Below are 22,628 nucleotides of genomic sequence, written 5' to 3' on the forward strand. Positions count from 1 at the left end.
CAGAGAGCTGAGCAAGGAGAGCAGTATTGGTGGGGGGCAGTCAGGGCTTCCCCTGTCCCATTCTTCCCTCCTGCTCCGCTTCCTTTCATCTCCCTGCTTCCTTCCCTTATCTGTCCTGGGCTCTCTCTCCTATTTCCTACAGAACAAACTCTCAATCAAACATTCAATCAAACTCAATTCCACCTTAACTATTGATTTTTTTTCATCTTAGCTCCATATCCTAAACCTCATCCTTCATTTTCTTCGTTGTCCTCTTACAAGTAATCTTTGACCAGTATTATCATTCATGGCATGGAATTAGGATCCTAAATTCAGTCCACGAGACCTGTGACCTACAGAGGTGATCTTGCATGTGCTGCTGCTGAATCTCATCCTGTCCCATCAAGAGAAGCAAATACTGAGCAAATGAATTGCACCTGCAATGTGAGTGTGTTCTAGTAGAGACAGATGCAGCAAATGCAGCCTCTGGTCACTTTGACATCTCGCTGAGGCTGGAGTCCCAGCCTGCTTGGTTTGACGGGAAGGGAGAGTTAGGGACAGCCTGACTTCCATCCAGAGTGTCCAGGGGCTCATTTTTGGGAGCTCATTTGGGAGGTTGCAGCTGTTAGGCCACTTGTGCTCCTGGAGCCCTGCTGCTCCCTGGTGCAAATCCCACCCTGATATCCCCTGCGCTGGAAGCAAAGTGGGGGCTAGTGCTGCTGTTCGTGGCAGGATGCAGAGAAGCGGAATGGCGTGGGGGAAAGACCAGGAGAAAAGGACCGGGGCCGAGCGGCAGTGCGGGACACATATGGCACCCGGCGTGATGCTGGTGCCCTGTGTGCCATAGCCCCGGGTTTGCCTGGGCCGCCTGCCTGTGTCTCCCTGCAGCGCCGGGAGGTTCCGGTGTTGCAGCGTGGCCTGGTCCCGGGGCTCCGCGCGCTCCTTTGAAGCGCTCCGCGGAGCAGCGCGTTGGGGCCGCTGCACGCGCCGCAGGGCGGCAGGACGGGACGGCGGCGGCGGCAGAGCCCCGTGCGCGGCCCCGTGCGCGGCCCCGCGCAGCGCCCGGCCCCCGCCGCGGGGCGGCCCCGAGCGGAACGAGCCCCTCGCGCGCGCGGCCGCCCCCACCCCGGCCCCGCGGCCTCCGCGCGGGCGGCGATTGGCGGCGCCGCGGGGCGGGAGCCGCGGCGGGGGGGGCCGGATGGCGGGGGCCGCCCCGCGTCGCCGCCACCTGCGCCGGCCGCGCTCGCGCAGAGCCGCCGCGGAGCCGCCGCGCCCGGAGCTGCGGGAGCCGCCGCCTCTCCGCGAGCAGCTGCAGCCGCAGGTAGATCCCGCCGCAGCCCCGCGGAGGGTCGCGGTTCCTTTGGGCGCGGGGGGACGGGGCAGGGGCGGCCGGGAGGGCAGCGAGGGGTTTGCGGGACGGGCGGCGGGGCTGCCCCGCGGCTCCTGCGCGCCCGGTCCTTAGGGATCGCCCTTGGGAAGAGCCGGAGCGGCGCAAGGACCGCGTTGCCCTCCGCGCCCCGCGCGCCGCTTCCCAGCTCCGGGGCTGCCGACTCCGACCTCCCCGCTCCCGAGCGCTGCTCCCGCGGCCGCGCGGGCTTCCCGGCCCTGCTCGCCCCTCGCCCGCGGGGCTCGCGGAGCCGGGGCCGCTGCTCGGGGCAGGCAGCCCCGGCGGCATCGCGGGGCCGCGGCTGGGACGGGGCCCGGTGCCGCCCCGGGAGCCCCGCCGGGCGGCTGGTGCCGGCAGCAGCCGCCAGGTCGCCGCGAGCAGCCTGTCCTGCAGCCAGCGGGGTGCCCAGGTGGGCGGCTGGGTGTTGCGGCGACTGTTAGTTCGTGGCCACCTTAAACAGCAATTCTTTGTGTGTCCGATTTTGGGATTTTTTAAAGTGCGATTTAGTTTTTGGTGCATGGGGAAGGGGGAGAGAGAAGCCTTTTTTTTAAGGATCGCCATACAGTCAAAAGATATATCATGGAGCATATGCCATGGGGTTACTGGCTCTAGTTTGCCTTCTCTTCCTTGTGCATGCTTGAATTCTTACAAATTATTTTTTTTCCTTGCATTTTAACTGAACCATAGATAAGCAATGCAGAAGTGTCACAGGGAGGGTGTTTCCCATGTGGATGTGCATGGGGAGGGATTCTTGGGGGGCTCAACCTGCTGGGATTATTATTTCTCTTTTTTTTTTTGTTGGTGGGGTGGGGGGAGGTGAGAATCAGATCCTATCCTAACACCGAAATCTCATCAGTAATGTTCTTAGGTGACAAAAACATAAGATCTCAGTGCAGAGCAGGTATAAACCCTAGCTTATGGTGAGGTCCCTTCACTGTCTTTGAGAAACACTTTTCTAATAAAAGACAATTCAGTAAATCCTGCCGTCTGTCGGGCATCCCTTGCTGTTTTGCCCCAGATGTCCCAAGCAAAGATGATGCAGAGGGCAGAGTGGGGAGTTCCAGTGCAGAGCAAAACACGGTCATGCTGTAAGGGCCTTTCAGGGTTTTCCTTGATTTGTGTACTAATTTCAAAGGCTTTGAAGCTTCTCAAAATCAATTTAAGGAGGGCAAAAGCTCCCCTTGGAGAGGGAAAAGGTGCCTTTTTCTGCAGAGGTGAAGCACAGCAGTTGTGGTGCAGGAGGTTGCCCGCTCGTGCTTGCTGTTCGCGTGGTTTTGGAAGGGCTTCTGTGTTCAGACGTGTGTGGGAGTTTCATGCTCCAGATATAGGCGGCGTGTGAGCAGCGGGGCGGCGCGGGCAGGAAGCGAGCGGCTGCCTCGGGGCTCGCTCTGCTCCCAGGCTGAATCTCCCCTTCATTGCCTCCAACCCAATAAATAGCTACGTTGTCCCATCTCTCTGTCCGTCATATTTGGTAGCGTGAATCGCAGATCCTGGAGTGAAAGCTGAACTAGTCGTGGAGGGTCTCAGAGCATCCTCGTAAGGACAGGAGTGCTGCAAAGTTGGAGGTTTCGGAATCTCCTGCTCCACCGCTCCCAGCAGCTCCAGGATAACTGCACCGTGCACATCGCTGACCATGCAGCAATGGGAAGTGATAGAAGAAGAGATCTGGAAAGATGGAGAGAGCATCCAGGGTGCTGGAAACCATCCTCCTGGCCCTGGATCCGCTGGAGAGCAGGGCAGCATGGCGAGGCTGATCGGGCAGCTTCTCCTAAACATCAGAGAGCTCCCGGGATGGGTCGGGGCTTGGGCTGAGGTTCAGGGATTTTGGATGTGTGTGCAAGGGGAGAGGAGCAGCTTGGGGGATGGATTTAGGGGTGGGATAAAGGATGCGCTGGAGCTGTTGGCTCCGTCAGGGCTCCACCGGAGCGCCAGGCAGGGCAGCCACATTCCAGCCAAGACAGGGGCTCGGGGCGGTTAATGATTGAGCCACAACAACCCTCCTTGTGCACGTCCTCCTCAAAGTCACCTCCAGGTAATTACATTAACTTGGCCAGACCACAGGGCAGCCAGCAGGAGCTTAAAGAGACAGAGTCCTTTTCTCTGTTTTCATCAGGAATTATTTTGTTTTTCCTGTTTATTTTTTATTTTTCATGTAATCCTCTCTTTTCAGTTGATCCATCTGGTGCATTTTTGCAGTTTTGCAGGCTGGCGTGAGCACCCTTGGTGCTCTCATCTGCCGCCCCGGCAGTGTCCGGGCGCGCGCCGGCTGCGCCGCCTTCTCCCTTCCTGCCCGGCACCCGCGCTGGCTCCTTGCAGCTCCGCGTCATTCCCGCATGGGCTCACCGGGATTGCTAATCCCAGCTACTCTCACGTCTCTGGGCAGATGTCTCCCAGCCCGCTCTCCTTCCCTGTCTCCTTCCCCGTTTCCAGGCATCGCAGGCCTGTCCCGGTTAATCATTGACACGGTCCCCTCGCCACGTGGCCGTGCAGGGATGGCCACCGAGCTGTTTGTTCAGGGCTCCTTATCTGAGCAGGGCACTTGTCACCCAGGCCTGAGTAAGTGTTAACGGCTGCTGGGAAGGCACTTTAATAACCAGAACTGCCTGGGGGATCTTTCCGTAATGAGAAAGTGCCCCCGGGTGTTGGCTACTTCCCATCTCACTGCAATAAGGCTCCTTACCATCCCAAGTTCTTTTCCTGCTCTGTAGTCAGTGAGATTAGCAGCTGTTTTCTCCTGCTTTCCTGGTGCCCATGCTGCAGATGCAGCCGGGAACCCAGGCTGGTGGCTCCTGGTTCCACACGGGGATACTTGGGACCGGCAGAGCGTCTTGGCCGTGCTGGGTCAGCGCGCGCTGAGGCCGCATCTCGCGCAGCTGCTGAACTTCAGGCTGGGACCGAGAGAGCCAGTCCCCCCTGCTTTGCACTGGATCTAGGAAGTGCATGGGTTTTGGGAGCTAACCTGACTGGAAAATATTCACCGGTGCAACCACGATGGCTGCACGGAGTGCAGAGAAAGCAGCAGGAGCGCGTGGCCGTGGGAGCAGCAGCGTGTGGCTGCGCCCGGGTGCTCACCCGGCTGCAGAGTTCAGGGGCTGCAGGACGGGGTGGGTGTTCAGCGGAGCTGGAGCTGGGAGGAGTGTCCGTAACCTCCCTGCAGCTCCAGCTGGAGGGTGGTGGCCAGTGTGTTGCCCTCTCATGTCCTCCCATTGCCTTTCCTCCTGTTCACCCAAATTTAGTTATCTTGTGGGAATGAGTAGGGATTTTCATGAGGTCATAGCCTTCCGTGCAGACCTTCCAAGACAGGATATCTCCTCCACGAAACCAAACTCCCAGGCAGGCACCTTGAGCACCTGGGCCTTCTTTCCCTGGTTCCCAGGGGTCTGGATCTGGTGGAGACCATCTGGGGCTCCACCTACGCCATGGGGAAGGCTTGGGCTCGCCATGCGTGGCAGGATCCGGACCCGGAGCTCCTCCCAGGGTGGCCGAACCGCTGTGCTCGCCTTGCCGGGGATTTCCTGCCCTTATCTCGGAGGGAGCATCTGACTGCAACGTGCGCGCGGGGCCTGGAAGGAGCTGGCTCATTTGGATTTAATCACCCTTTTGGAGCAGCCTTTGATGCCGATGTTCAAAGGCTGGTGGGATGAGAGCGTTTGGCTTGCGCAGAGCGCTGGGGCTCGGCGACGCGTTCAGCTTCCCCACGCTTGTTGCGCAGGAGCTGCTGGTGCCGCGTGTGGGGCAGATGTGGGAGAGGATCCTCCTCACCTGTGAGCTGGTCTCCCCACAAGGCAGGTGACGGATTCCTGTTCTCCCTGGCTGCCGGAGCATGGGGTTTGCAGGAGCCGCATCCCGCCCTGCCTGCCGTGTCCCTCCTGCCAGGCCAGCGTGCTGGCCAAGACAGGGAGCACCAGGCACGGTGTTGGAAAAGAGAGAACAGAAACCGTAACAGAAAGGGAGAGCAGGAGAGGAGGAGGCCCTGCTGCAAAAGTCAGGGAAAAAGGTCCCATTTGGGGCCTCTCTCTGAGGAGAGCAGCAGTGACGGCGGGTTCCCTTGTTGCACCAAACTGGGCTGCAGTCAGCGGACGTGTCACAAGACTGCGGGGACAGGGCACTCGCTGGTGACTCAGTGCTCACTTGGTCACTGCATCAGGGTCATGGGGTGAGGAGGAAGAATTTAGGGAGCAGCGGCTAGGGAAAAGCTTTAAGGTCTTAGCATGCCTGAGGTGGTCCGTATAGGAAAACAGGTCCATAACGTCCCTGCCTTGCTCTGCTCCCCTCCTCACCTCCCCATTTCTTCCCCGGCCAGAGGGTATTTTCCTGGCAGATGGCAGCCCGTTTTGCTTATGGGCTATGTTAAATTCTGTGTGTCCTTAACAATGTGTTTTCTGTCCTTTTTTATTTCATTCAGCCCTGACGTGTCCATCTCTCAGATGTGTCACTTGGTGTCCCTTGGCTTTAAGATCACCTCTGCTTTGTATCTCCCAGAATAGTGTGTCTGGGTCTGCCCTTTCGGTGCTGGTGAGGAGCAGAGGGTGCTGCTGCTGGGCATTTGCAGAGTCTCCTTTCTGTAACATCCAGGTCCCCCTCGCTGGCAGGCTGCCTTGCGGGGATCGTCTCGCAGAGGTGGGGACAGGAGCTGTGTGTCTGTCACCTTATCCTCCCAGGCTCTTGTCCTGCTACAGGAATTACTGAATTCTGTGTTGTGGCAATCTGATAACGTAACTGGTAATGTGCCAGCAAGTTGCAGAAATCCAACTGGAGGCCAAATAAATAACTTACAAGCCTCGCTACTGGGCATTGCAACGTTCCTGCTGTGCTGCAGGAGTAGCTGCCCCATGGAAGAGGTGCCAGGGTGGAACGTGCCCTGCTCCCTCCAAGCCCTGTGTCATGGCCCCTCCTGAGGGTTTTCGTGCTCCAGTGCAGCGTGTCCCTTGCACAGTGTAGCAGTATTTGCTGCAGAGAGTGTGTGCTGGCGCTTCAGGCGATGGCAGTTCTACAAGCACAGGTCTCCAGGTGGTCTGCATTGCGGTCCCTCCTCCCTGCCATGTCCCCACAGTCTGTGTGGCACCTATCAGACTGTTATTTCCTGGGAAATGAAGCTCTGTGCCATTAGTGTTCGTATTCTAGCCAGCAGCAGTGTCCTGGCTCCATGTCCATCCTTCAAACTGTGCAGCAGCGGCAGGGGATGCGGCGCAGGACAGGGGCTCTGCTCGGGCCCAGACCTGCAGCGCTCTGCTTTGTCCTCCCTTCCCAGGCATCCCAGTGGCGGTTCCCACTTCCCTGCCTGCGCTCCGGGCGCTGCTCCTCCAGTGCTGCCTTGGAAGGGGAGAAAGTGCAGATGTTCTGCAGCAGCAGCTGAACCGCATCAAGCTGCTCTGTGCAGCTGAGAGTCCCCGGCCCGAGCACAGCGTTTGAGCGTTTGCAAGGGGCACCCTCGGGGAGGCTGAACGTCCCGCTGCGGCGAGGGGGCACGGGGCTGGCATCCCGCATTGCCCAACTCGACGTGGGCCCTGCAGGGCTGCGCGGGGCTGCGCAGGTGCCCCGGGTCCTCCCAGCGCGATGGGCGCAGCTGGGAGCCCTGCAGGCCGGTCCCGCAGGGAGCCGCCGGCGCCCGCTGCCGTGGGGGCAGCTCTGCCGCGGCCTCCCCCACGGGCAGCCTCCCGGGAGGCCGGGAAGTGGCGCTCGCTCTTGCTTTCCCTGTGCTGCTTTATTAGAGATGCCCAAACCCTTGAACCGCTTCTGCTCTGAGACAGCTCAGAGCTGCGTTTCCTAGATTTCTTTTACCTTTCTTGCTTTTTTTTTTTTTTTCTTTTTTTTCTCCTCTCTTTTGAAGGGGCACTAGTAGGAAAGCAGTTTCTGTGCTTCCTCGCGGGCTGCTTTGCGCGCAGGGAGCGCAGAGCTCTGGGGTGCATGTGGGCCGGGAAGGGCCGTGCTCTGAGCTCCGGGCTCTGGACGGTGCCGTTGCTGCAGGGACACCTGCAGCCTGGCCTGGCACCCGGCTCCTGCCTTCCCGCTGGCTCTGCTCCTGCCTGGCCATCCGCACGAGGCTCTGGAATAGTGTCCAGTGGTAACATGGCCTAACGCCTCCTCAGGAGCCACTTGGGTGACATGGGCTGAGGTGCCTCACAGGGTAACTTCGGGGCTCGCTAAGGCTCATCGTATCCTTCAGGAAGTAGCGCTAGGAAGTCCCTGTCCCTGGGATGTGGTGGGGGCCATGGGGGACCGTGGATGCGGCTGGGGGCTGCGGCAGGAGGGGCCCGGCTGGTCCCGCTTCTGCTCCCCACGTGGATGCTCCCCGTGTGGGAGCGGGGCTGGGGCAGGAGGAAGGTGCCAGTGCTTCCCTGTCCCCAGGAGAGCTTGGGCCTGGCTGTGCATTCGGGATCATTGTGCTGGAGACGCGGTGGTGGCACAAGGGACGGGGACCTCGGGCAGGGGATCCCCTCATCCAGCTGGCCGAGATCTGCAGGTCCCCAGGGAGCGGGTCCAGTGGGTGCTGGGTTTGGAGCAGGGCCTGAAGGGGTTAAAGCGGCTCTGGAGCATGATTTTTTTTTTTTTAAGCCATTTCCTCCATGTCCAGAGACAGTTTATTTTCTGGGCATTCTTCGGGCCTCAGGGAGGTGCCTTTTCTTTAAGGCATTTCCTGTAAGCAAGTTTATATTTGGATTGGGGAGAGGGGTGGGGAGAGGACAGTGCTGGGGAGGGGGACGAGGGGCCTGAGCCCACGGCTCCTGCTCCAAGTGACCCACGTGGCAGCAGCAGGAGGGGCCGTTCGGGGACCGGCCCTGGGAGCAGCAGGAACCCCGGGGTGGCGGGAGGCGCCCGGTGTCCCCGCGAGCTCCCCGCTCCCCGCGAGCTCCCCGCGCTCCCAGCAGCTCCGTCCCGGCCAGGGGAGATCTGCTACGGCGCTGGGTGCGCAGCCGTTCGCACGGGGGTGTTAGCGGTCCAAAATACACATTTGCACAGATGGGTCAGAGCAAACAACTGAGAGAAGCTGGCCGGGGAACAGCAAGCCCTGACTTACATTAAAGCCTCAGTGTTTAAAAATAGGAAGCAAATCCCGTTACCAAGCGGAGCCCGTGAGGTGCTGCCCAGGTTTAACCCCCCCGTCCCTGGCCACGCTCATTCACTGCGCCGGGCACCTGCTCCTTCATGTGCACCGGGTCTTCCTTCTCCTTCCTTCTACCTGCCAACCAGCCACCTGCTGAGTCACCATCAAGAATCTCTACAGCTTCTGTAACGGTTTTTAGGTTGGCACCTATCTCTGCCAAAAGGCACGTAATTAACAGCAGGAATTAGCAGTGTTCCCCTGCCCAAGCACGGTCAGTGCCAAGGTGAGCGCACAAGGGTGTCAACCCTTCCCACCCGACACCTCTGTGGTGACAACAGTGAGTCCTGCCAGACCCCAGATTGTAAGACTCATCATGGACCACCTCTCTAATTTTCCTTTTTTTTCCCCAAGATAACTTTGGTTTCTGTTAAAACAAACAAGCCAGCAAACATTAAGACCATCAGAATTGCTTTGCTGTTGGTGTTTGCACTGCAGATTGAAGGCTTTCCCCATGGATACTGGATCAGGTGACTACTCCTGTGCAAAGGCCTTGGAGCTGGATGCAGGAGCCCTTGCTGCCCTTCGGGAAGGTGTAGTGGCCTGGCCTCGCCTCCGAGTGAGACTTGGAGTTTCAAGCAATTCTCCCATTGTTCCACATGCCAAGTTTGTTCTCCTCTATTTTGTTTTCTTTTTATTACTGTGATTTCCTAACATCGGAAGAGGCGAGTTATGAAACTGGAGTTATCCAAACACGTCTTGTTTGAAGATAGCGTTTCATGCAGCAGATGCAGCTTCCTGCCTGTAAATGGTTTCCATTGTTCCGCGCTGGCTCCTGGCCCCGGATCCGTTGGGGCCAGCGGTGGCGGGGCCGAGCACCGGCACCCTGAGCAGCGCCGTCCCAGCTGGGCGATGCACCAGCTGCCACGCTGCCACTGGTGACGCTGGTTTGGTCGATATCCTTGGAAAACACTTTAGAGGCTCGCTGGAGGCTGCCTCCTTCCCTAGGGTAGGGAGGCAGTGTGCCAGATTTGGCGCTGGAGGATGCGAACTCTGATTGGGCTCCTGCTTTTCTGTTAAGTTCGTCCACTCTTGAGACGGTGCTGAGGGCTGCCTCTCCTCTCGGACGCAGCAAGTACAAGTGTCTGCTCTGCTGGTAGCATTTGCATTGCAAAAGGGGAAGGAACCAAGGCAGAGGGTTGATCAAGCGAAGTGCTGTCGATCTGTGGGAAGGGGTTATTCCCATCAGGAAAGGCCCCGCATCATTGCCAACGTCCTGACTGCAGCGCTTGCAGCAGCATCTTGGAGGTCTCTGCCAGGTGCTGTTAGCGAGGCCGGGCCTCCCGCTGGAGCTGCTGCCGGGACGAGCAGAGAGCAGGGCAAGAGCCTGGAGCTTTCGCTCATTCCAGGCATTTATGCCAAATGTGATATTTAAACCATCAAATTCTGATTTTGTCTAAAGATGTCTTGTGGCTCCCTCCCTTTTAGAGAACAGAACTAATTTTATATATTTTATCTTTCTCAGGGTGTTGGGAAAAGGTGCAGGGCTCCAAGAAGCCGAGTGACCTGTGTTGCCCTTCTGGGTCTTTGAAGAAAGAATGACATTTTTGAGAGTTTTTTACAGTTTGTTATCCCTCTCTGAATGGGAGAGTTGTGAATGTGTTTGCTGGAAAGTTGTTGAGCCCTAAATCAGAATTACCTGTCATAAAAGCGTGGAGGAAGAAAAGACTTTCGTGGTGTCTGTGCCCCTTGTTTGCTCAGCACATACTATCAGCGCAACAGAGCTGCTTCATGTGATGCTGAAAATCCCATGTTTCTATGTCAAAATGCTTTGGCTTTGTCTGCATTTGCTCTTTCCCTCTTTTTGGTTTGCAGCTGTTAAGTTTTTCTGACTAAAATTTTGAAAATAGTGCTCAAAGTTTGAAGCATGCAGCCTTTCACACCGTAGTTATCCCTGTTAGGTAGTTGGAAAGTATCATCTGATAGAACTTGTCTGTTGTCTCCAACTTTAAGCGTTAGATGCAGAAAGCAAAAAAGTTTGATTTGATTTTCTGTAGGATAGTTAAATAGCAAAGGTGACTTAAGAAAACAGCCGTCTGCTTGAGCAACAACTACCAGCAGGACAGGGGCAGTTATCAGTGAAACAGGAGGCTGCTCTTATCTCCTATCGCAGTTAAAGTGGGCGGCAGGCAAAGCCTCAGCTTTGAGAGTAAAGAGCTGCAAATTGCCCTTTGCTTGGCCCGGGGACAGGCAGCAGCTGGGGAGGCTCCAGGTTGGTCCTTGACCTTTTCCGCAGGGTGACTTTGAGCCCTGGCTCTCTCGGGACAGAGAAGAGGGATCGCGAGTGCCACCTGGACGCCTGAGGAGCTTCTTCCCGCGGCTCCCCAAGGGTGTCAGGCGGGAGGACGGTCCTGGGAGTGCCTGGAGATGATGGGGAAGAGGCCCTGAGCCCGGATTGCGCTGCCGCCTGGCTGCCCCTGGCTGCTATGGGGCAGGGCCCAGCTCCGTGCGGTCCCATGGGTGCCTCCTCTCCACGGGTGCTCAGAGCACTCCTGGGCAGGGCCAGGGTATGGTTCCTCCGTGGGTAAATCCCAGAGAAGAGATGGTTGTGCTGCTGAGCACTGTTCCTAGCGCTGTCCTCCTTGGGCCATCGCCAACGCAGGCCAAGGGTCTCTGCTGTGGCTGCAGGACACATAGCATGGAATTAAAGGCAAGGTCAAGGAAGAAGATTTTTGATCAGATTGTGCTGGAGAGTTGAAGCGTTTGTACCTCGTGCTCCATGGTGGAGCTGGGCCACCCGCCGTGCCCGTGAGCGGCGCCTCGGCGAGGCCGGAGCAGGCGGCAGCTCGGGGCAGCGGGACACGGCGCCGGGGCTCGTTGCGCTCGGGATGAGGTGGCTTTTCAGCGGCCTGCGGGAGAGCTTCCCGCGGAGCTGGGTGTGCCGCGGGCCCTTCCGCGGAGCCGGCGGCGGGCAGGAAGCCGCGCTGGGACATGGGCCCTTCGCCAGCGGCCGGGGCACGGGGCCTTGCTCGCCGTGTTCCCTGGAGCTCCTTCACCTGCCTAAGGAGAACGGTGGTGCTGCGATGTGTTTTCTTTTTCTTTTTTTTTCCACGAGAAGGTGCTTTTCTGTGACCGCCCGCTCCGGGCCGTGCTGCAAGCGGCCGTTCATTCATGAGTTCTGCAGAGCTGCCGCTGCGGAAGCGGCGCCAAGCCCTTGGCAACGCTCCGCAGTTTGACGCTCTTCCTTCCTGCCCGCTCGCTGCGCCCGGCGCCTCATCCCCTCGTGGCTCCTCCGGCTCCTTCGTGCCTTGAGGTGGCCGCTCCGCTTTGAGGGGGGTGGCATCGTCAGCCCCTCCGGGACACCTGGGCGCCCCTGCCTCACCTCTGCCTTTGGTCGGGACCCTTCGAGTAAGGTCAGTAGTTTCAATGATGAGTGTTTGATAAGGTTCACTGCAACTCAGTCGTTCGTCCCCAAAGAGGGAGGAAGATGGTGCACGGAGAGTGTCTGTGCTGGCGGTGACGGCCCTTGCCGACTGCGCGCTCTGGGGCAGGACGAGTCCTGTCCTGTGGGACCTGCAGTCTCTGTGATCCAGATTCTCCATATTAAGAGTAAATGCAGTGATCAGTGGTGGCTTTGGCGATCTCTGGCTGCCTTGGCAGAGTCGCTCACCTGCCCAACGACTTTGATCTAATCAGTGTCTATAAGTACCTCAAGGGAGGCAGTGAGGAGGATGGTGCTGGCCCCTTTTCACTGGTGGCCACGAACAGAACTAGAAGAAACAGCCAGAAACTGAAGCATCAAAACTTCCACAGGAACTTAAGGAAAAAATTCTTAACAGTGAGGGTGACAGAGCATTGGAGCAGGCTGCCCAGAGAGGTTGTGGAGTCTCCTTCCCTGGAGATCTTCAAACCCCCTTGGATGCAGCCCTGTGCCACGTGCTCTAGGTGACCCTGTGTGTGCAGGGGGGTTGGACTAGATGACCTCCAGAGGTCCCTTCCAACCTTAAGCATTCTATGATTCTGTGAAATTACCTGTTTTACCGGCGCTTTTGTCCCTCCTGGAGCAGGAGCCGTGCCTGTGAATGGTGTGAAGACAGCAGATAAATGTATCTTGATGTTGTGCAATTCTGTGTTTTGCAGATTATTGAGGCACTCTTGTTTCTTTGCCAGGCTTCTAAGCCGCGCGGGATATTGAATGTTACAATAGTGGCTTTGTCATTTCTTTTCCAGTTTTCTAATGTGAGTCATTCCCCTTCTGTCTGTCGTCGCTTTGCTTTGAAGGGGGTAGCTGGGAGGCCCGTGCCCGGGCGAGTGGCTGCAGCGGCTCCGAAATGGGCACAGCTCTGGCCTTGGCACCTCCCATAACCAGCCCTTTCCAAGCAGCTCCACGCTTGGTTCTCTAATCGCTCCTGAGAACTGAGTGTTAATTGCAGGTTTTGAGGCTCTTCAGAGATCATTAGTGTGTGAGGCAAAAATAAGCAACTCATAAAAATAGACGCAGATAGTTTTGGAAGGATATGAGCTGACTGATTTACTGCAAGTGATGCTACCGTGCGCTTCTGAGGTGGTGGCTTTGTGGTGACGGTTTTCCTCAGAAATGTCACCAGAGAGTTGCTGCATGCTAATGAGTCTGAAAAAGGAGCCCTTCTTTAGAAGGTGAGAGCTTTTAATGGCATTGTTCTGAGGGACAAAAAAGGGAACGCAGTAGAAATTTGCCCGTGGGGGTAGTGCGGGTGCTTGCAGGAGCCGTGCACAGGATGCAGGCAGGGCCCGCGGCAGGGGCATGTGGATCACGGGTGGGATGCTCATGCGGGTGGGATGCTGCTTGCAGATGAGACACCGTGTGCAGGCGGCACACGCACAGGCGGGACACGTGTAGGTGCTTGCTGGGGTGTGAGCGGGGTTTGGTGCCTGCCTGCAGGCACTTCCTAACCAGGGAGAGCCACGCGAGCCTCTGGAAAGCCTCCTTTGACCTGTGCCCGTGCACCAAGCGCAGTGCGCAAGCGCTCTGCAAGGGGGAATGTCCCGGGATGCCGTGGGAAGCAGGTGGCTGCACTGCTGATTGCATCCTTAGCCATTGGTTGCAGGAATTTTGTTGGAGAGTTTTTCTGTGTGTGGTTTTAGGGGAAGATTCCAGGATGTCTGTCTTTGGAGCAAAATTTTCCTAAGAAACCCCCTGGAAGGCACCAAGCGTGGGCTGGAGTCTTTGTCACTGTTCCCCATGTGCAAGTTCCTCGTTCAGAGAGGCATTTGCTGTGGACGCCTGTGCCCTCTCATCTGCGGCTCTTGCCCTTCCGGCTGCGAGCATAAGTAAAACCTTTGTGTTTGGCCGGGTCAATACTCAGCCAGGCAAAAAACCCCAAGCAGATCTTGGTGTGACAAATCTTTAACTTAAAGAGGGACTTTCACATGGAAGGGAAGCTGGAAAAAACATGTTCATTCCCGCCAAAAGGCACGTACTTTGCCAGGAACTGGCCTCTGTTTTCTGTGCTGCTGTTGCAAACGGTTGGTGTGTTGAATTAGGGCTTCCTGCTCTCTTCTGCCTCGTTGGCTTCTCCTTAGGCCTGACCCTAACGAGTCTTCCTGTGCTCCTGACCTTGCTGTCTGTGGCAGCCCTGGTGCTTGCAGCGTCACGACTTCCCTCCAGCCTGAGTGGCTGCGGAGGGGCTGGGAGTCTGCGCGAAACTTGGTTATATACACGGTTAACTGGTAAAAATGGTGAAGGAAGATGTTTAAACCATCCCTGAGAAGTATTTCCTAGCGCTTAAAGCAAATGGCTGGGATTCAGGACTAACTCTTCAACTGTGGATGAACCCAGTTCTCTCCGTTGGATTCTCAGGTCTCCATCTGCAGTGAAGCTGTTGTCCGCAGCTGTGTCCCACGAAGCTCTGTTTGCCTTCGCTGCTCAGAAAGTGCTGCCGTATGCAGAAACCTCCATGTCTGCGGAAAGGGGGGCAGAGGAGACCCAAGCAGAGGTCACTTGCTGACTCCTCTGGCGCACACACAGATGGGACCAAGCAGGACGAGCCAAGTCTGCAATTCCCAGGGTAGCTGCATCGCTAGCCTTGCACCAGGATTTAACATCTTGACTGTCAGGCCAGCATATGAGTCTCTAGCACTGCTTGAGGCCAGCTTTTGCATCCTGTTTTGTAATATTCCCTGACATTCTCCACATTCCTGGCAAGGACACTTCTGTATTTTTTTTTTTCTAATGTTCCTTTGTCTCTTTGCAAAACTGTGACATCCTTTAAAACTACTTCTCCAAAAGCCTTTCGGCTGGCTCCCTCCAGCAGCTTCTGTTGGCTCCATAGCGAGAGGGACATATTGAGCTTGGCCCACTGCCACCGTGCTGTCCCCTTCCAGTGGGGAAAAAGGAGGGAAAAGAGAGAAAGGGCTGGGAGCTCATACTGGCCCCAGGTCACCTCTATAAAACTCAGGTCCTTGTCCTCTGGGTTCTGCCCTTGTTCTGCGGTTTCATTCCCGTTTCCAGGTTTCCACAATGGTGATGGATTTGGCGCCTCACAGGTTTGTCGCAGGGCTCGCTTTGCTGCCGCAGCCTGTCTCCATAGCGTGATCTGAATGGCTCTATTTTGTCTGGACAGTGATGATTGGGAATGCAGAAGCCTTGGCGCGGTCCTGGGGCCGGTATCCCGCATCCAGCGCAGGTCTCGCCTCTGCTCCCAGGGCAAGAGGAGCAAACCAGGAGAGCTGGGATGTGTTTGTAGTGCTGTGTCCTTTGGGGCCCAGTGACTTGCTACGTTTCCCAGTGGGAATCAGCGTGTGCTTCAGAACTGAGGTGAGAAATAACTTGGTGTTAGAACCCGCGGTAGGACCCAGTGGGCTCAAGACAAGAGAGTTTGACTTGAATATTTGCCTGTTATCAACATGAGGATTCATCAGGTAAAACCTTCAGCCCTTTGGTTTTTAGTGTTTACTTTCCCCATGCTGGGGCCCCGATCCCTTGTTTCTGCAGGGAGCCGCTTCCTGCGGCGTTCGGGGAGCTCCCCGCGCCTCTCCCAGCATGAGTAGGGCCAGGGTCCCCCATCTGTCGCTTGTGAAGGAGACGTAGAAAGGCCCTGTTCTTGCTGCCTGCCCCTAAAACACCGGCTGGGGGCAGCTCCCGTTCTCCACCCTGCGGGCGCCCGGGCCTGGTGTCCTGCGGTGGCATCGAGGACGCGACGGTGCAGCCGGGGCTGCCGATGGGCAAGGCTTTTCCGTAGGAGGGCTGCGCGGGGAGGGCAGTGGGAGCACGTGCTGTGGAGGCGCTGGCTTGAGCCCCCTGGGCCATGGTTAAAACTCCGCTCAAAGCCGTTCTTCATCCCCCGCTTGTTCCTGCAGCATCAGCCAGGTTTGGCCTCTTCATCTGCAACACACATGTGGCGTTGGCTCGTTTTTAGCAGTGCTTTTGCAAGGCGCTTGGGGCACTCTTGGTTGACCTGAGGTTCCTTGTTTTGGGGTACCCTCAAGCAGCATCCGAGGAGCAGGGCCAGAGCGCAGCCACGGCAGCTTTTGTGCAGCCCCACGGCAGTGCGGCTGTCGCGGAGGCTGCCGCTTGCTGAAATCGCTGCAGCATGAGATCACGTTTGGAAGCGGCTCTCGACTCCTCCTGCCCTGGTGGAAACTTTGCACGTGGTCGCTGGTGACTTGGGCAGCCGCTCGCCCGTCCCCTCCCGAGGCTTCGTCGCAGATGTATTTACCAGCCTGCTGCTCTCCAGCCTGCCTCTTTCTGCACTTTGGATCTAAAATCTCCTCTGCCAGGTCCTGTTCAAACCAGGGGATCTCACAGCTCATTCCGTAAATTATTTACGCTAAAAAACACCAAGTCGGGGAGCTATAGAGGATTATGGGCTTTTAGTGAGACCGAGCTTGTCAACCGTGTTTCCCTCAGCTCTGCTGTGCTTGGAAGGGACGCGGGTCCAAGGGCCCAGAGCAGCCGAGCGCGCCCCGGAGCCTGTCGCCAACTTGGGGATCTGGGTCTGTGCATCCTCAATGGCAGCTGCTCCGGTTCCTGCCCCAGAACCACCTTTTCTGCAGCTTCAGGTCCTCTCCAAGGCTCTTGAGGGCCTGCAGAATTTGCGCTGGTGACACCAGAGCACCAGCTCAGCGCCTTGCGGGAGGCTTCACTTTGGGGCGTTTCAGAGGGATTCAAAGCACGTTTTTTTCCACTAGCAATTGGGAACCACAGCCTCTCCCTGCTCCTGTTGGCCTGGGCTCTGCAGGAGCTGCTGCCCAGGGCAGCGGATCTGCTTGAGAAGAGCCTGACTCGGGTGAGCGCCGTGCCCGTTGCACTCGCCTCCCTGCGCTCCCTCCTGTCCTGCTGCCGCCGGCATGGGGCAGCGCAGCCCAGTGCCCGCGCAGCACTCGGCTCGTGTGCGTGATCCAGGAGGAACCGGGCACTTGTGGTCGAGCAGGTTAATGGTCCGGGCATGGTGACCTGCGTGGGGCCAGCAGGGCTGGGCTGAGGGCGCCCAGGGCTCGTGCTGAGGTTTTGCCTGCGCTTAATCCGCGATTTCCGCTGAACAAAGCCGGGATTAGCAGCTTCTGTCCCAGCGAGCCTGCTCGTGTCCCTGCTCTGTGCAAGGCTTCAGCCGATGAACGTGCTTGCGAGGAGGCAAGCTTGGAAATGGGCTTTTTTGTTGGCGATTTCTTGAAAACAGGGTTTCCTTGCACCTAGCTGCTTTGCTGTGGCTCTTGCATGCAGGGTGAGGCGATGTCCGACTTTTCTGTTGTTCCGTGTTGTGCCTGGTGTGCGGCTATGGGAAGGGAACAGGGATGTGGTGAAGCCCAGGCCAGGCTTGGCTGCAGGCTCCGCTCCAAACCCGCTGCTCCTTCTCTGGAGCACTGCTGCCTTTTGGGGCTTTGGGGCTGGTTTGGGCAGTCAGCCAAGCTGGTAGCGCAGCCCTGGCCGCTGCGCGCCGGCTTGCACCACCCTCCGTCCCCTCGTGTGCCAGATGCCCCCGTGCTCTGGCCCGGGAGCAGCTGGAGAAGTGCCCGGGTGCTGCCTGTGCCCGAGTGCCCTCTCGCAGCCCAGGCGCTGTTACCTGCATGGACGCAGCCTTCAGCTGCAGGAAGGAGGAGCGGGAAGGAGCCAGCCGGCCCCTCTGGCACGTTCGTGGTGGATGGGAGCTCGGCGGCAGGAATTGCAGCTCCGGAGGCCGTGTGCCCTGCATGCACGGGGGGGCACCTGTGCATGGGATTCATTCCCCGCTGCTCGAGGCGGGACAGACCCTCCGGGCAGCCATCCTGCCCTGGCACACGCAGACCCGCGTCTGTGCGAGAGATGATATTTGGCTGTTTGTTAGAATTAATGCTTTTTTTCCACTTTTATTGTTTTGTTTTATGGCTCGATCTGTAGTTTTCTCCCCAGCGGCCCTAGAGCTCTCCCTTTGTGGGACGTTGCCTGGGGCACAGAGGGGCGCACAGGCCATGGGACAGGAGCTCACCCTGGCTCTGCTGCCCCCGTCCCCAGGGCTGAGCTCTCTCCTAGAGCCTCTTCCAAGGCCCAGCAGCAGGAGAGGAGCAGGGCAGCGTCCCAGCTGTGCCAATCCCGCTGCTCAGCAGGAGCCTCTGCCGACCACTTGGCCGTGTTCCTTCCCTGTGAAGAGAGCACCTCTGTGCGGGCCTGCTGCCCTGCCCCAGGGCTCCGTGAAGCTCTCGCTGGAGTCAGGAGGACCCTTTGCATTGCTTAGAGCTCTGCAGCTCCGAAAGCTGCAGCAGGACGAGGACGTAGCACTTCTCCATGGGGTTTCTCTGGTGACCAGCACCAGGGTCTCTTCTAAAGGAGCATATAAAATTAGGGTGAAATTCCTTCCTGTTGTAATTTTTTAATTTTTTTTTTATGGATTTAAAAGAGGGAGGAGATGAGAACAGGAGAGGAATCGGAGCAGGTGATATTGGTTAGAGTGTCAATGTGTGTTGGCTGGAGACGCCTGTTGCAGAGTTGAGAGCTCTGCAGAGCACTGAGCTGAGAGCTGATGGCTCTGCAAAGAGCCGAGCAGCCCCATCCTCTGCCTTTTTAGCAAAGCTGGCTGCTGTCCTCTGCACTTACAGGTAGCTTGGTTTGATGGTTTGTGTCCCGTTTCGTGCCGAACACAGTGCGCGTGCGGTGGTGGGAGCAGCGTGCGCCGTGCGCCGTGATGCAGCTCCCTGGATTTGGAGCATGTTGGAGACAGGAATCAGCTGGAATTGTCTTTTTGGTGGTGCTGGGCCTAATCCTTTTCCAAACGGGGAGAAAACGGAGCGTGGTGCTCGCCAAGGAGCGCCTTCCTCCTCAGCGGGACACGGCGGTGGCCCCTGTGGCACCTTCCCAGAGCCACCTGTCCGGTGCCCGCGTGTGGAGGGAGGGCATCCCCGGGCCCAAACGCAGAGCTCGTGGGGTCTCCGGGATGATCAACAGGAAAACAACAGTGCAGCTTTAGAAAGGGTGGGATACAGGATTTTAGAAAGGGTGGGATACAGGATGGGCAAGGAGTGCTAATTTTGTTGATCGGAGTCGCTGTTCTCATATTGTTCCTTGTCTGGGTTTTCAGAAACTGAAGCACTTGGCCGTCACAGTGCCTTGAACAGCAAAAATGGCTGTAATTAACACATCAGATAGCTAATAAATAAATGGTTGGACCATCAGGAACCTTGATCAGGTGGAGGTCCCCTGTCTACTTGGATAGTGTGCTTGCTGTCGCAGAAAATGGCTATGTGCTTAGGCACCTTTCTGAGTAGAAACCACCAAGTCTGATGAGGGTTCCCGTCTTCGGGGACCACCTGGGGTCTGCTCAGGGTCTTCTTGCACTGAGGACTTTCTCCAGCGAGGAGCAGTGCCGGTGGTTCTGAATGTCCCTGCTGTCCCAGCGGCTCTGCCTGTGCTGAGGGCTCTGTCCCGTCTGGCCCGCAGAGCTCGCGCCGGTATCGGCAGCTGGGATCGCACACACACGGGCCGGGGGAATTACCGAGGGCTTCTTAGGAAACCCGGCTAAAAATAACCGAAAGCAGCCAGCCCCGCTTGCCCCAACATCTGCGAGAGCCAAGCTACAAGAGACAAGCTCCTCTTCATCCCGCTCTATCTGCTGGTCGATGCCCGCCCGGGCGGCCGGGGGAAGGCAGGGACGAGCCCGGCGCACTCCGGGTGCTGGAGCAGCTCGTGGTGCCGCAGCCCCGGGCCATCGTGCCCGCGCGCGGGTGTGGGACGCGCTGGCTCCGCCGCAGGGAGCTCTGCATCCCCCGCGTCGGCTCCCGCTGGAAGGCGGCAGAGCCCGAGCGTTCGTGCGCGGCTGCCGCATCTGTGCGCGGCTCCTCCCCAGATGCAATCTGGATGTGATCATTTCCGTCACGTTTAAAATAGAGATCTCTAAGATAGTAAGTCGCTGCAAGCTGTGAAAATAGCTCGTTGGCGAGATGAGCGCGAGAGAGCCCTGGACGGTGCCGCGCGAGACGAGCCCTTGCTAGACACCGGAGAGGCCACGAGCGCGCCCAAGCCGGGCGCGGGGACCATCCCCATGGCTCGTGCCGCCCCTCGCGCCCTGCGGCCAGCGCGTCTCCTCTGAGCCCCACGGAGCAATGGGGCAGCGGGGCCGCGTGGCCGCGCGCACAGGAGGGCTGCACACAGGTGGGTCTCGCTCTGCTGCGGCGCTTGCGGGTCCCAGTGGGACATGGGACAAGGGCTGCGGTGACGGTGGCAGTGCCGTGCGTGGACTCCTGCTCCCACCACCCTTCCCGGCGGCAGTGCCGGGAATGCTGCCTTCAGCTGGGAAGGGCCGGGGCATTAGTGGGATATTTTCTGCCTGTTCTTATCGGGGCTCGGAAAGATCGTTTCCTGGATTTCCTTGGGAAAGCGCTCCAGCGGGAAGGGCGGTGGGAAGGAGGAAGTCAGCTCTTGACCCGGCCCTGCACAGGGACGCACGGGGACCTGCTCGGTGCCAGCTCTGGGGCTGGGGGAGTGCAGGGGGCTTGGGGGCTCTGGGGGGTCTGCCCACGGTCCCTGTGCCTGGGACGGCGGGAGCGCTGGCCCCGGGGAGCTGGGCAGTGAGCGGGCAGGAGCGGGGGACGTGCCCAGCCGCCCGCCACCGCTGGCCGCCACGGAGGGGAAGGAAGGGGCGTTCGCTGACTTCACGTTTCCATCGGCGCCGCCGTGTGAAGCCGAGTTCCCTGCGCTCCCAGGCACGCAGCTCCTGCCGTGCTGCTCCGCTCCATGCTGTGCTGCTCCGCGCCATCCCGCTCTGCTCCATCCCGCAGCGCTCCGTGCCGTGCGGCTCCATGCCGTGCTGCTCCGCGCCATCCCGCAGCGCTTCCTGCCGTGCCGCGGCTGGAGCCCTGCGCCCCGCGGCGCTCGTGCACGCTCAGCGCAGCGGGAGGCAGCGGCCCCGGGCTCGCGCGGAGGGCGACTCGGCACCGCGCGGCACCGGCCTGGCCGCACTCTTTGAGCCGCTCGATGCGTCCGCCCCGCAGGGTAAGCAGGGTCAGGGCCTCGGGGCATCCCACGGGCAGTCGGGGTCGGGGCAGCACCTGTGTTGGGTGGCAGGGGACGAGCTGGGAGCACGGCCCGCGCTCGGCGGTGCAGGGATGTGGGAGCTCGCGCTCGCTCAGCCCTACCTGTCCTGCGGATGAGGGAGCAAGTTGCTCTCCAGGGCCGTCGGGACACGGTACCTACATCGGAGCACGGGTGTTTCTGTGCTCCTGGGCGCCAGGAGTGGCAGGAGCGGAGCAAAGGTGCGGGATGTGCTTTGCTTGTGGGCCATGTCCTTGGAGCCGCTCCGCGTTGCGCTGGGAGCTCTGCTCACAGCCCTGTGAGCCGAAGCAGTGCTGGGCGGTGAGGAGCAGCGGCTGGAATTGGTCTCCTGGATGCCACACGCTCCAGGAGCTCCTGTATCCTGAGTCTGGTGGGATCGGGTATCCAGGGGTCCAGTTTGGTGGGGCTCGGGCAGAGCTGGGTCAGCTGCGAGGGTGGGACCCTGGCTCACGTTCTTCTTCCAAACTTACTCCCCCCAGATTCTAAAGTATTTGGCTCCACAGCTTGGGCTTTTTTTCCTGTCCTTAGCTGAACTTCTTATTTTGTGCTTTTCTATTTCAGCTGTAGGTTCATGTTTGCAAATGCAACCGAGCACTTAGCTGGGGCTGCTGGTGAGGGTGGATGAGCTAGGAGTGTCCTGGATGCTCCCAGGGAAGGTGCCTGCATCCCCATCCTCATTAAGGGGAGCTGCTGGGAGTGAGGAGGAAGGATCGGAAACTTTGGTGACGTTTTCTATGATTTAGGGCAAAGACGTGTCACAATTAGGGATATCAATGTGAGCAGGCAATGAGCTGCTGCTACTGGGCGGCAGCTCCCTTTGGTGCCTGTAGCTCTGGGCTGTTTCTCCTCAAGTCCTGTAAATCTGATGGGTTTTCCAGGAGACGCTGCCAGCTGCGGGGCACATGCGGGCGGCGGGTCCGTGGGTGAGAAGCTGGGCTCCCGGGATGTGCTGCAGCGCTGGCTGTGCGGGGCTCGCAGCGCCGGGCCAGCCCCGTGGGTCCCATTCCCTCTTGGCAGTGAGCGTGGCACCACGGTGAGGGTCACCTGCAATCTGCACGGCTGCTTGTGGATAAGGACGACACGGTGCAGCATCATGGCCTGTAGCTTTAATTATTAAATATAGCAATGTCCCTCTCTTGCTTGCTAAAACACTCTTCTAGTGGTGAGTTTGGAAAAAAAATGCAATTGTTTTTTTGCAAGTGTTTTCTTGCAGACCTGGCGCTCGTGCTTTGCCTCCTCTCTGTGCCGAGGGGTTTCTGCTGTGGCAGCTGCTCCTTGGCCAGGAGCCGCTCGGAGCACTGGCTGTCTCTGCCTCCCGCGCCGCCTCGTCCCCACCAGTCCCCTCCGCCGCTCCGTGCACGTGAAGCCGCCGCTTGGGCTGCGCCGTGGGGCCCGTGCGGCGGCTGCGCTCACGCCGTGTTTGCTCTCTTGCAGAAAGCGAGGCCAGGCGAGCGTGCGCGTGGCTGCGAGCGGCCGGCTTCCCGCAGTATGCCCAGCTCTATGAAGGTGAGAACCACTATGGGCAGTGGGTTGGAGGGGCTTTCTCGGCGGCAGCGCATCTCCCGCGCGCAGGGCCGGGTCTGTCCGAGCACGGTGCGCTCCGGCTGTGGGCGCTGGGGCTGGCCGTGGTGCGGGGGGATCTTCTGGTGCTCCCTTCACTCCGAGGCTTCCCCGTCACCCCAGCGTGGTGACCAAGGCGTTCCTGGCCCACACAGGGTCCT

The 22,628-nt window shown here is 58.8% G+C and overlaps 1 protein-coding gene across 1 annotated transcript in view; it reads left to right on the top strand.

The window, feature by feature from the left end:
- The first annotated feature begins 3,317 nt into the window (after positions 1–3,317).
- The window catches only part of STARD8 (StAR related lipid transfer domain containing 8), a 33,767-nt gene continuing 14,456 nt past the window's right edge, over positions 3,318–22,628 (top strand). The window contains exons 1-2 of the mRNA XM_010216878.2: positions 3,318–3,398; positions 22,342–22,413. Of these exons, the coding sequence (XP_010215180.2) occupies positions 3,344–3,398; positions 22,342–22,413 (127 nt within the window). The 5' untranslated portion in view covers positions 3,318–3,343. The remainder of the gene's footprint in view (positions 3,399–22,341; positions 22,414–22,628) is intronic.

Source organism: Tinamus guttatus, unplaced genomic scaffold, assembly GCF_059628265.1.
Source record: "Tinamus guttatus ecotype Peru unplaced genomic scaffold, ASM5962826v1 Tinamus_guttatus_pri_ptg000256l, whole genome shotgun sequence".
Lineage (NCBI taxonomy): Eukaryota > Metazoa > Chordata > Aves > Tinamiformes > Tinamidae > Tinamus > Tinamus guttatus.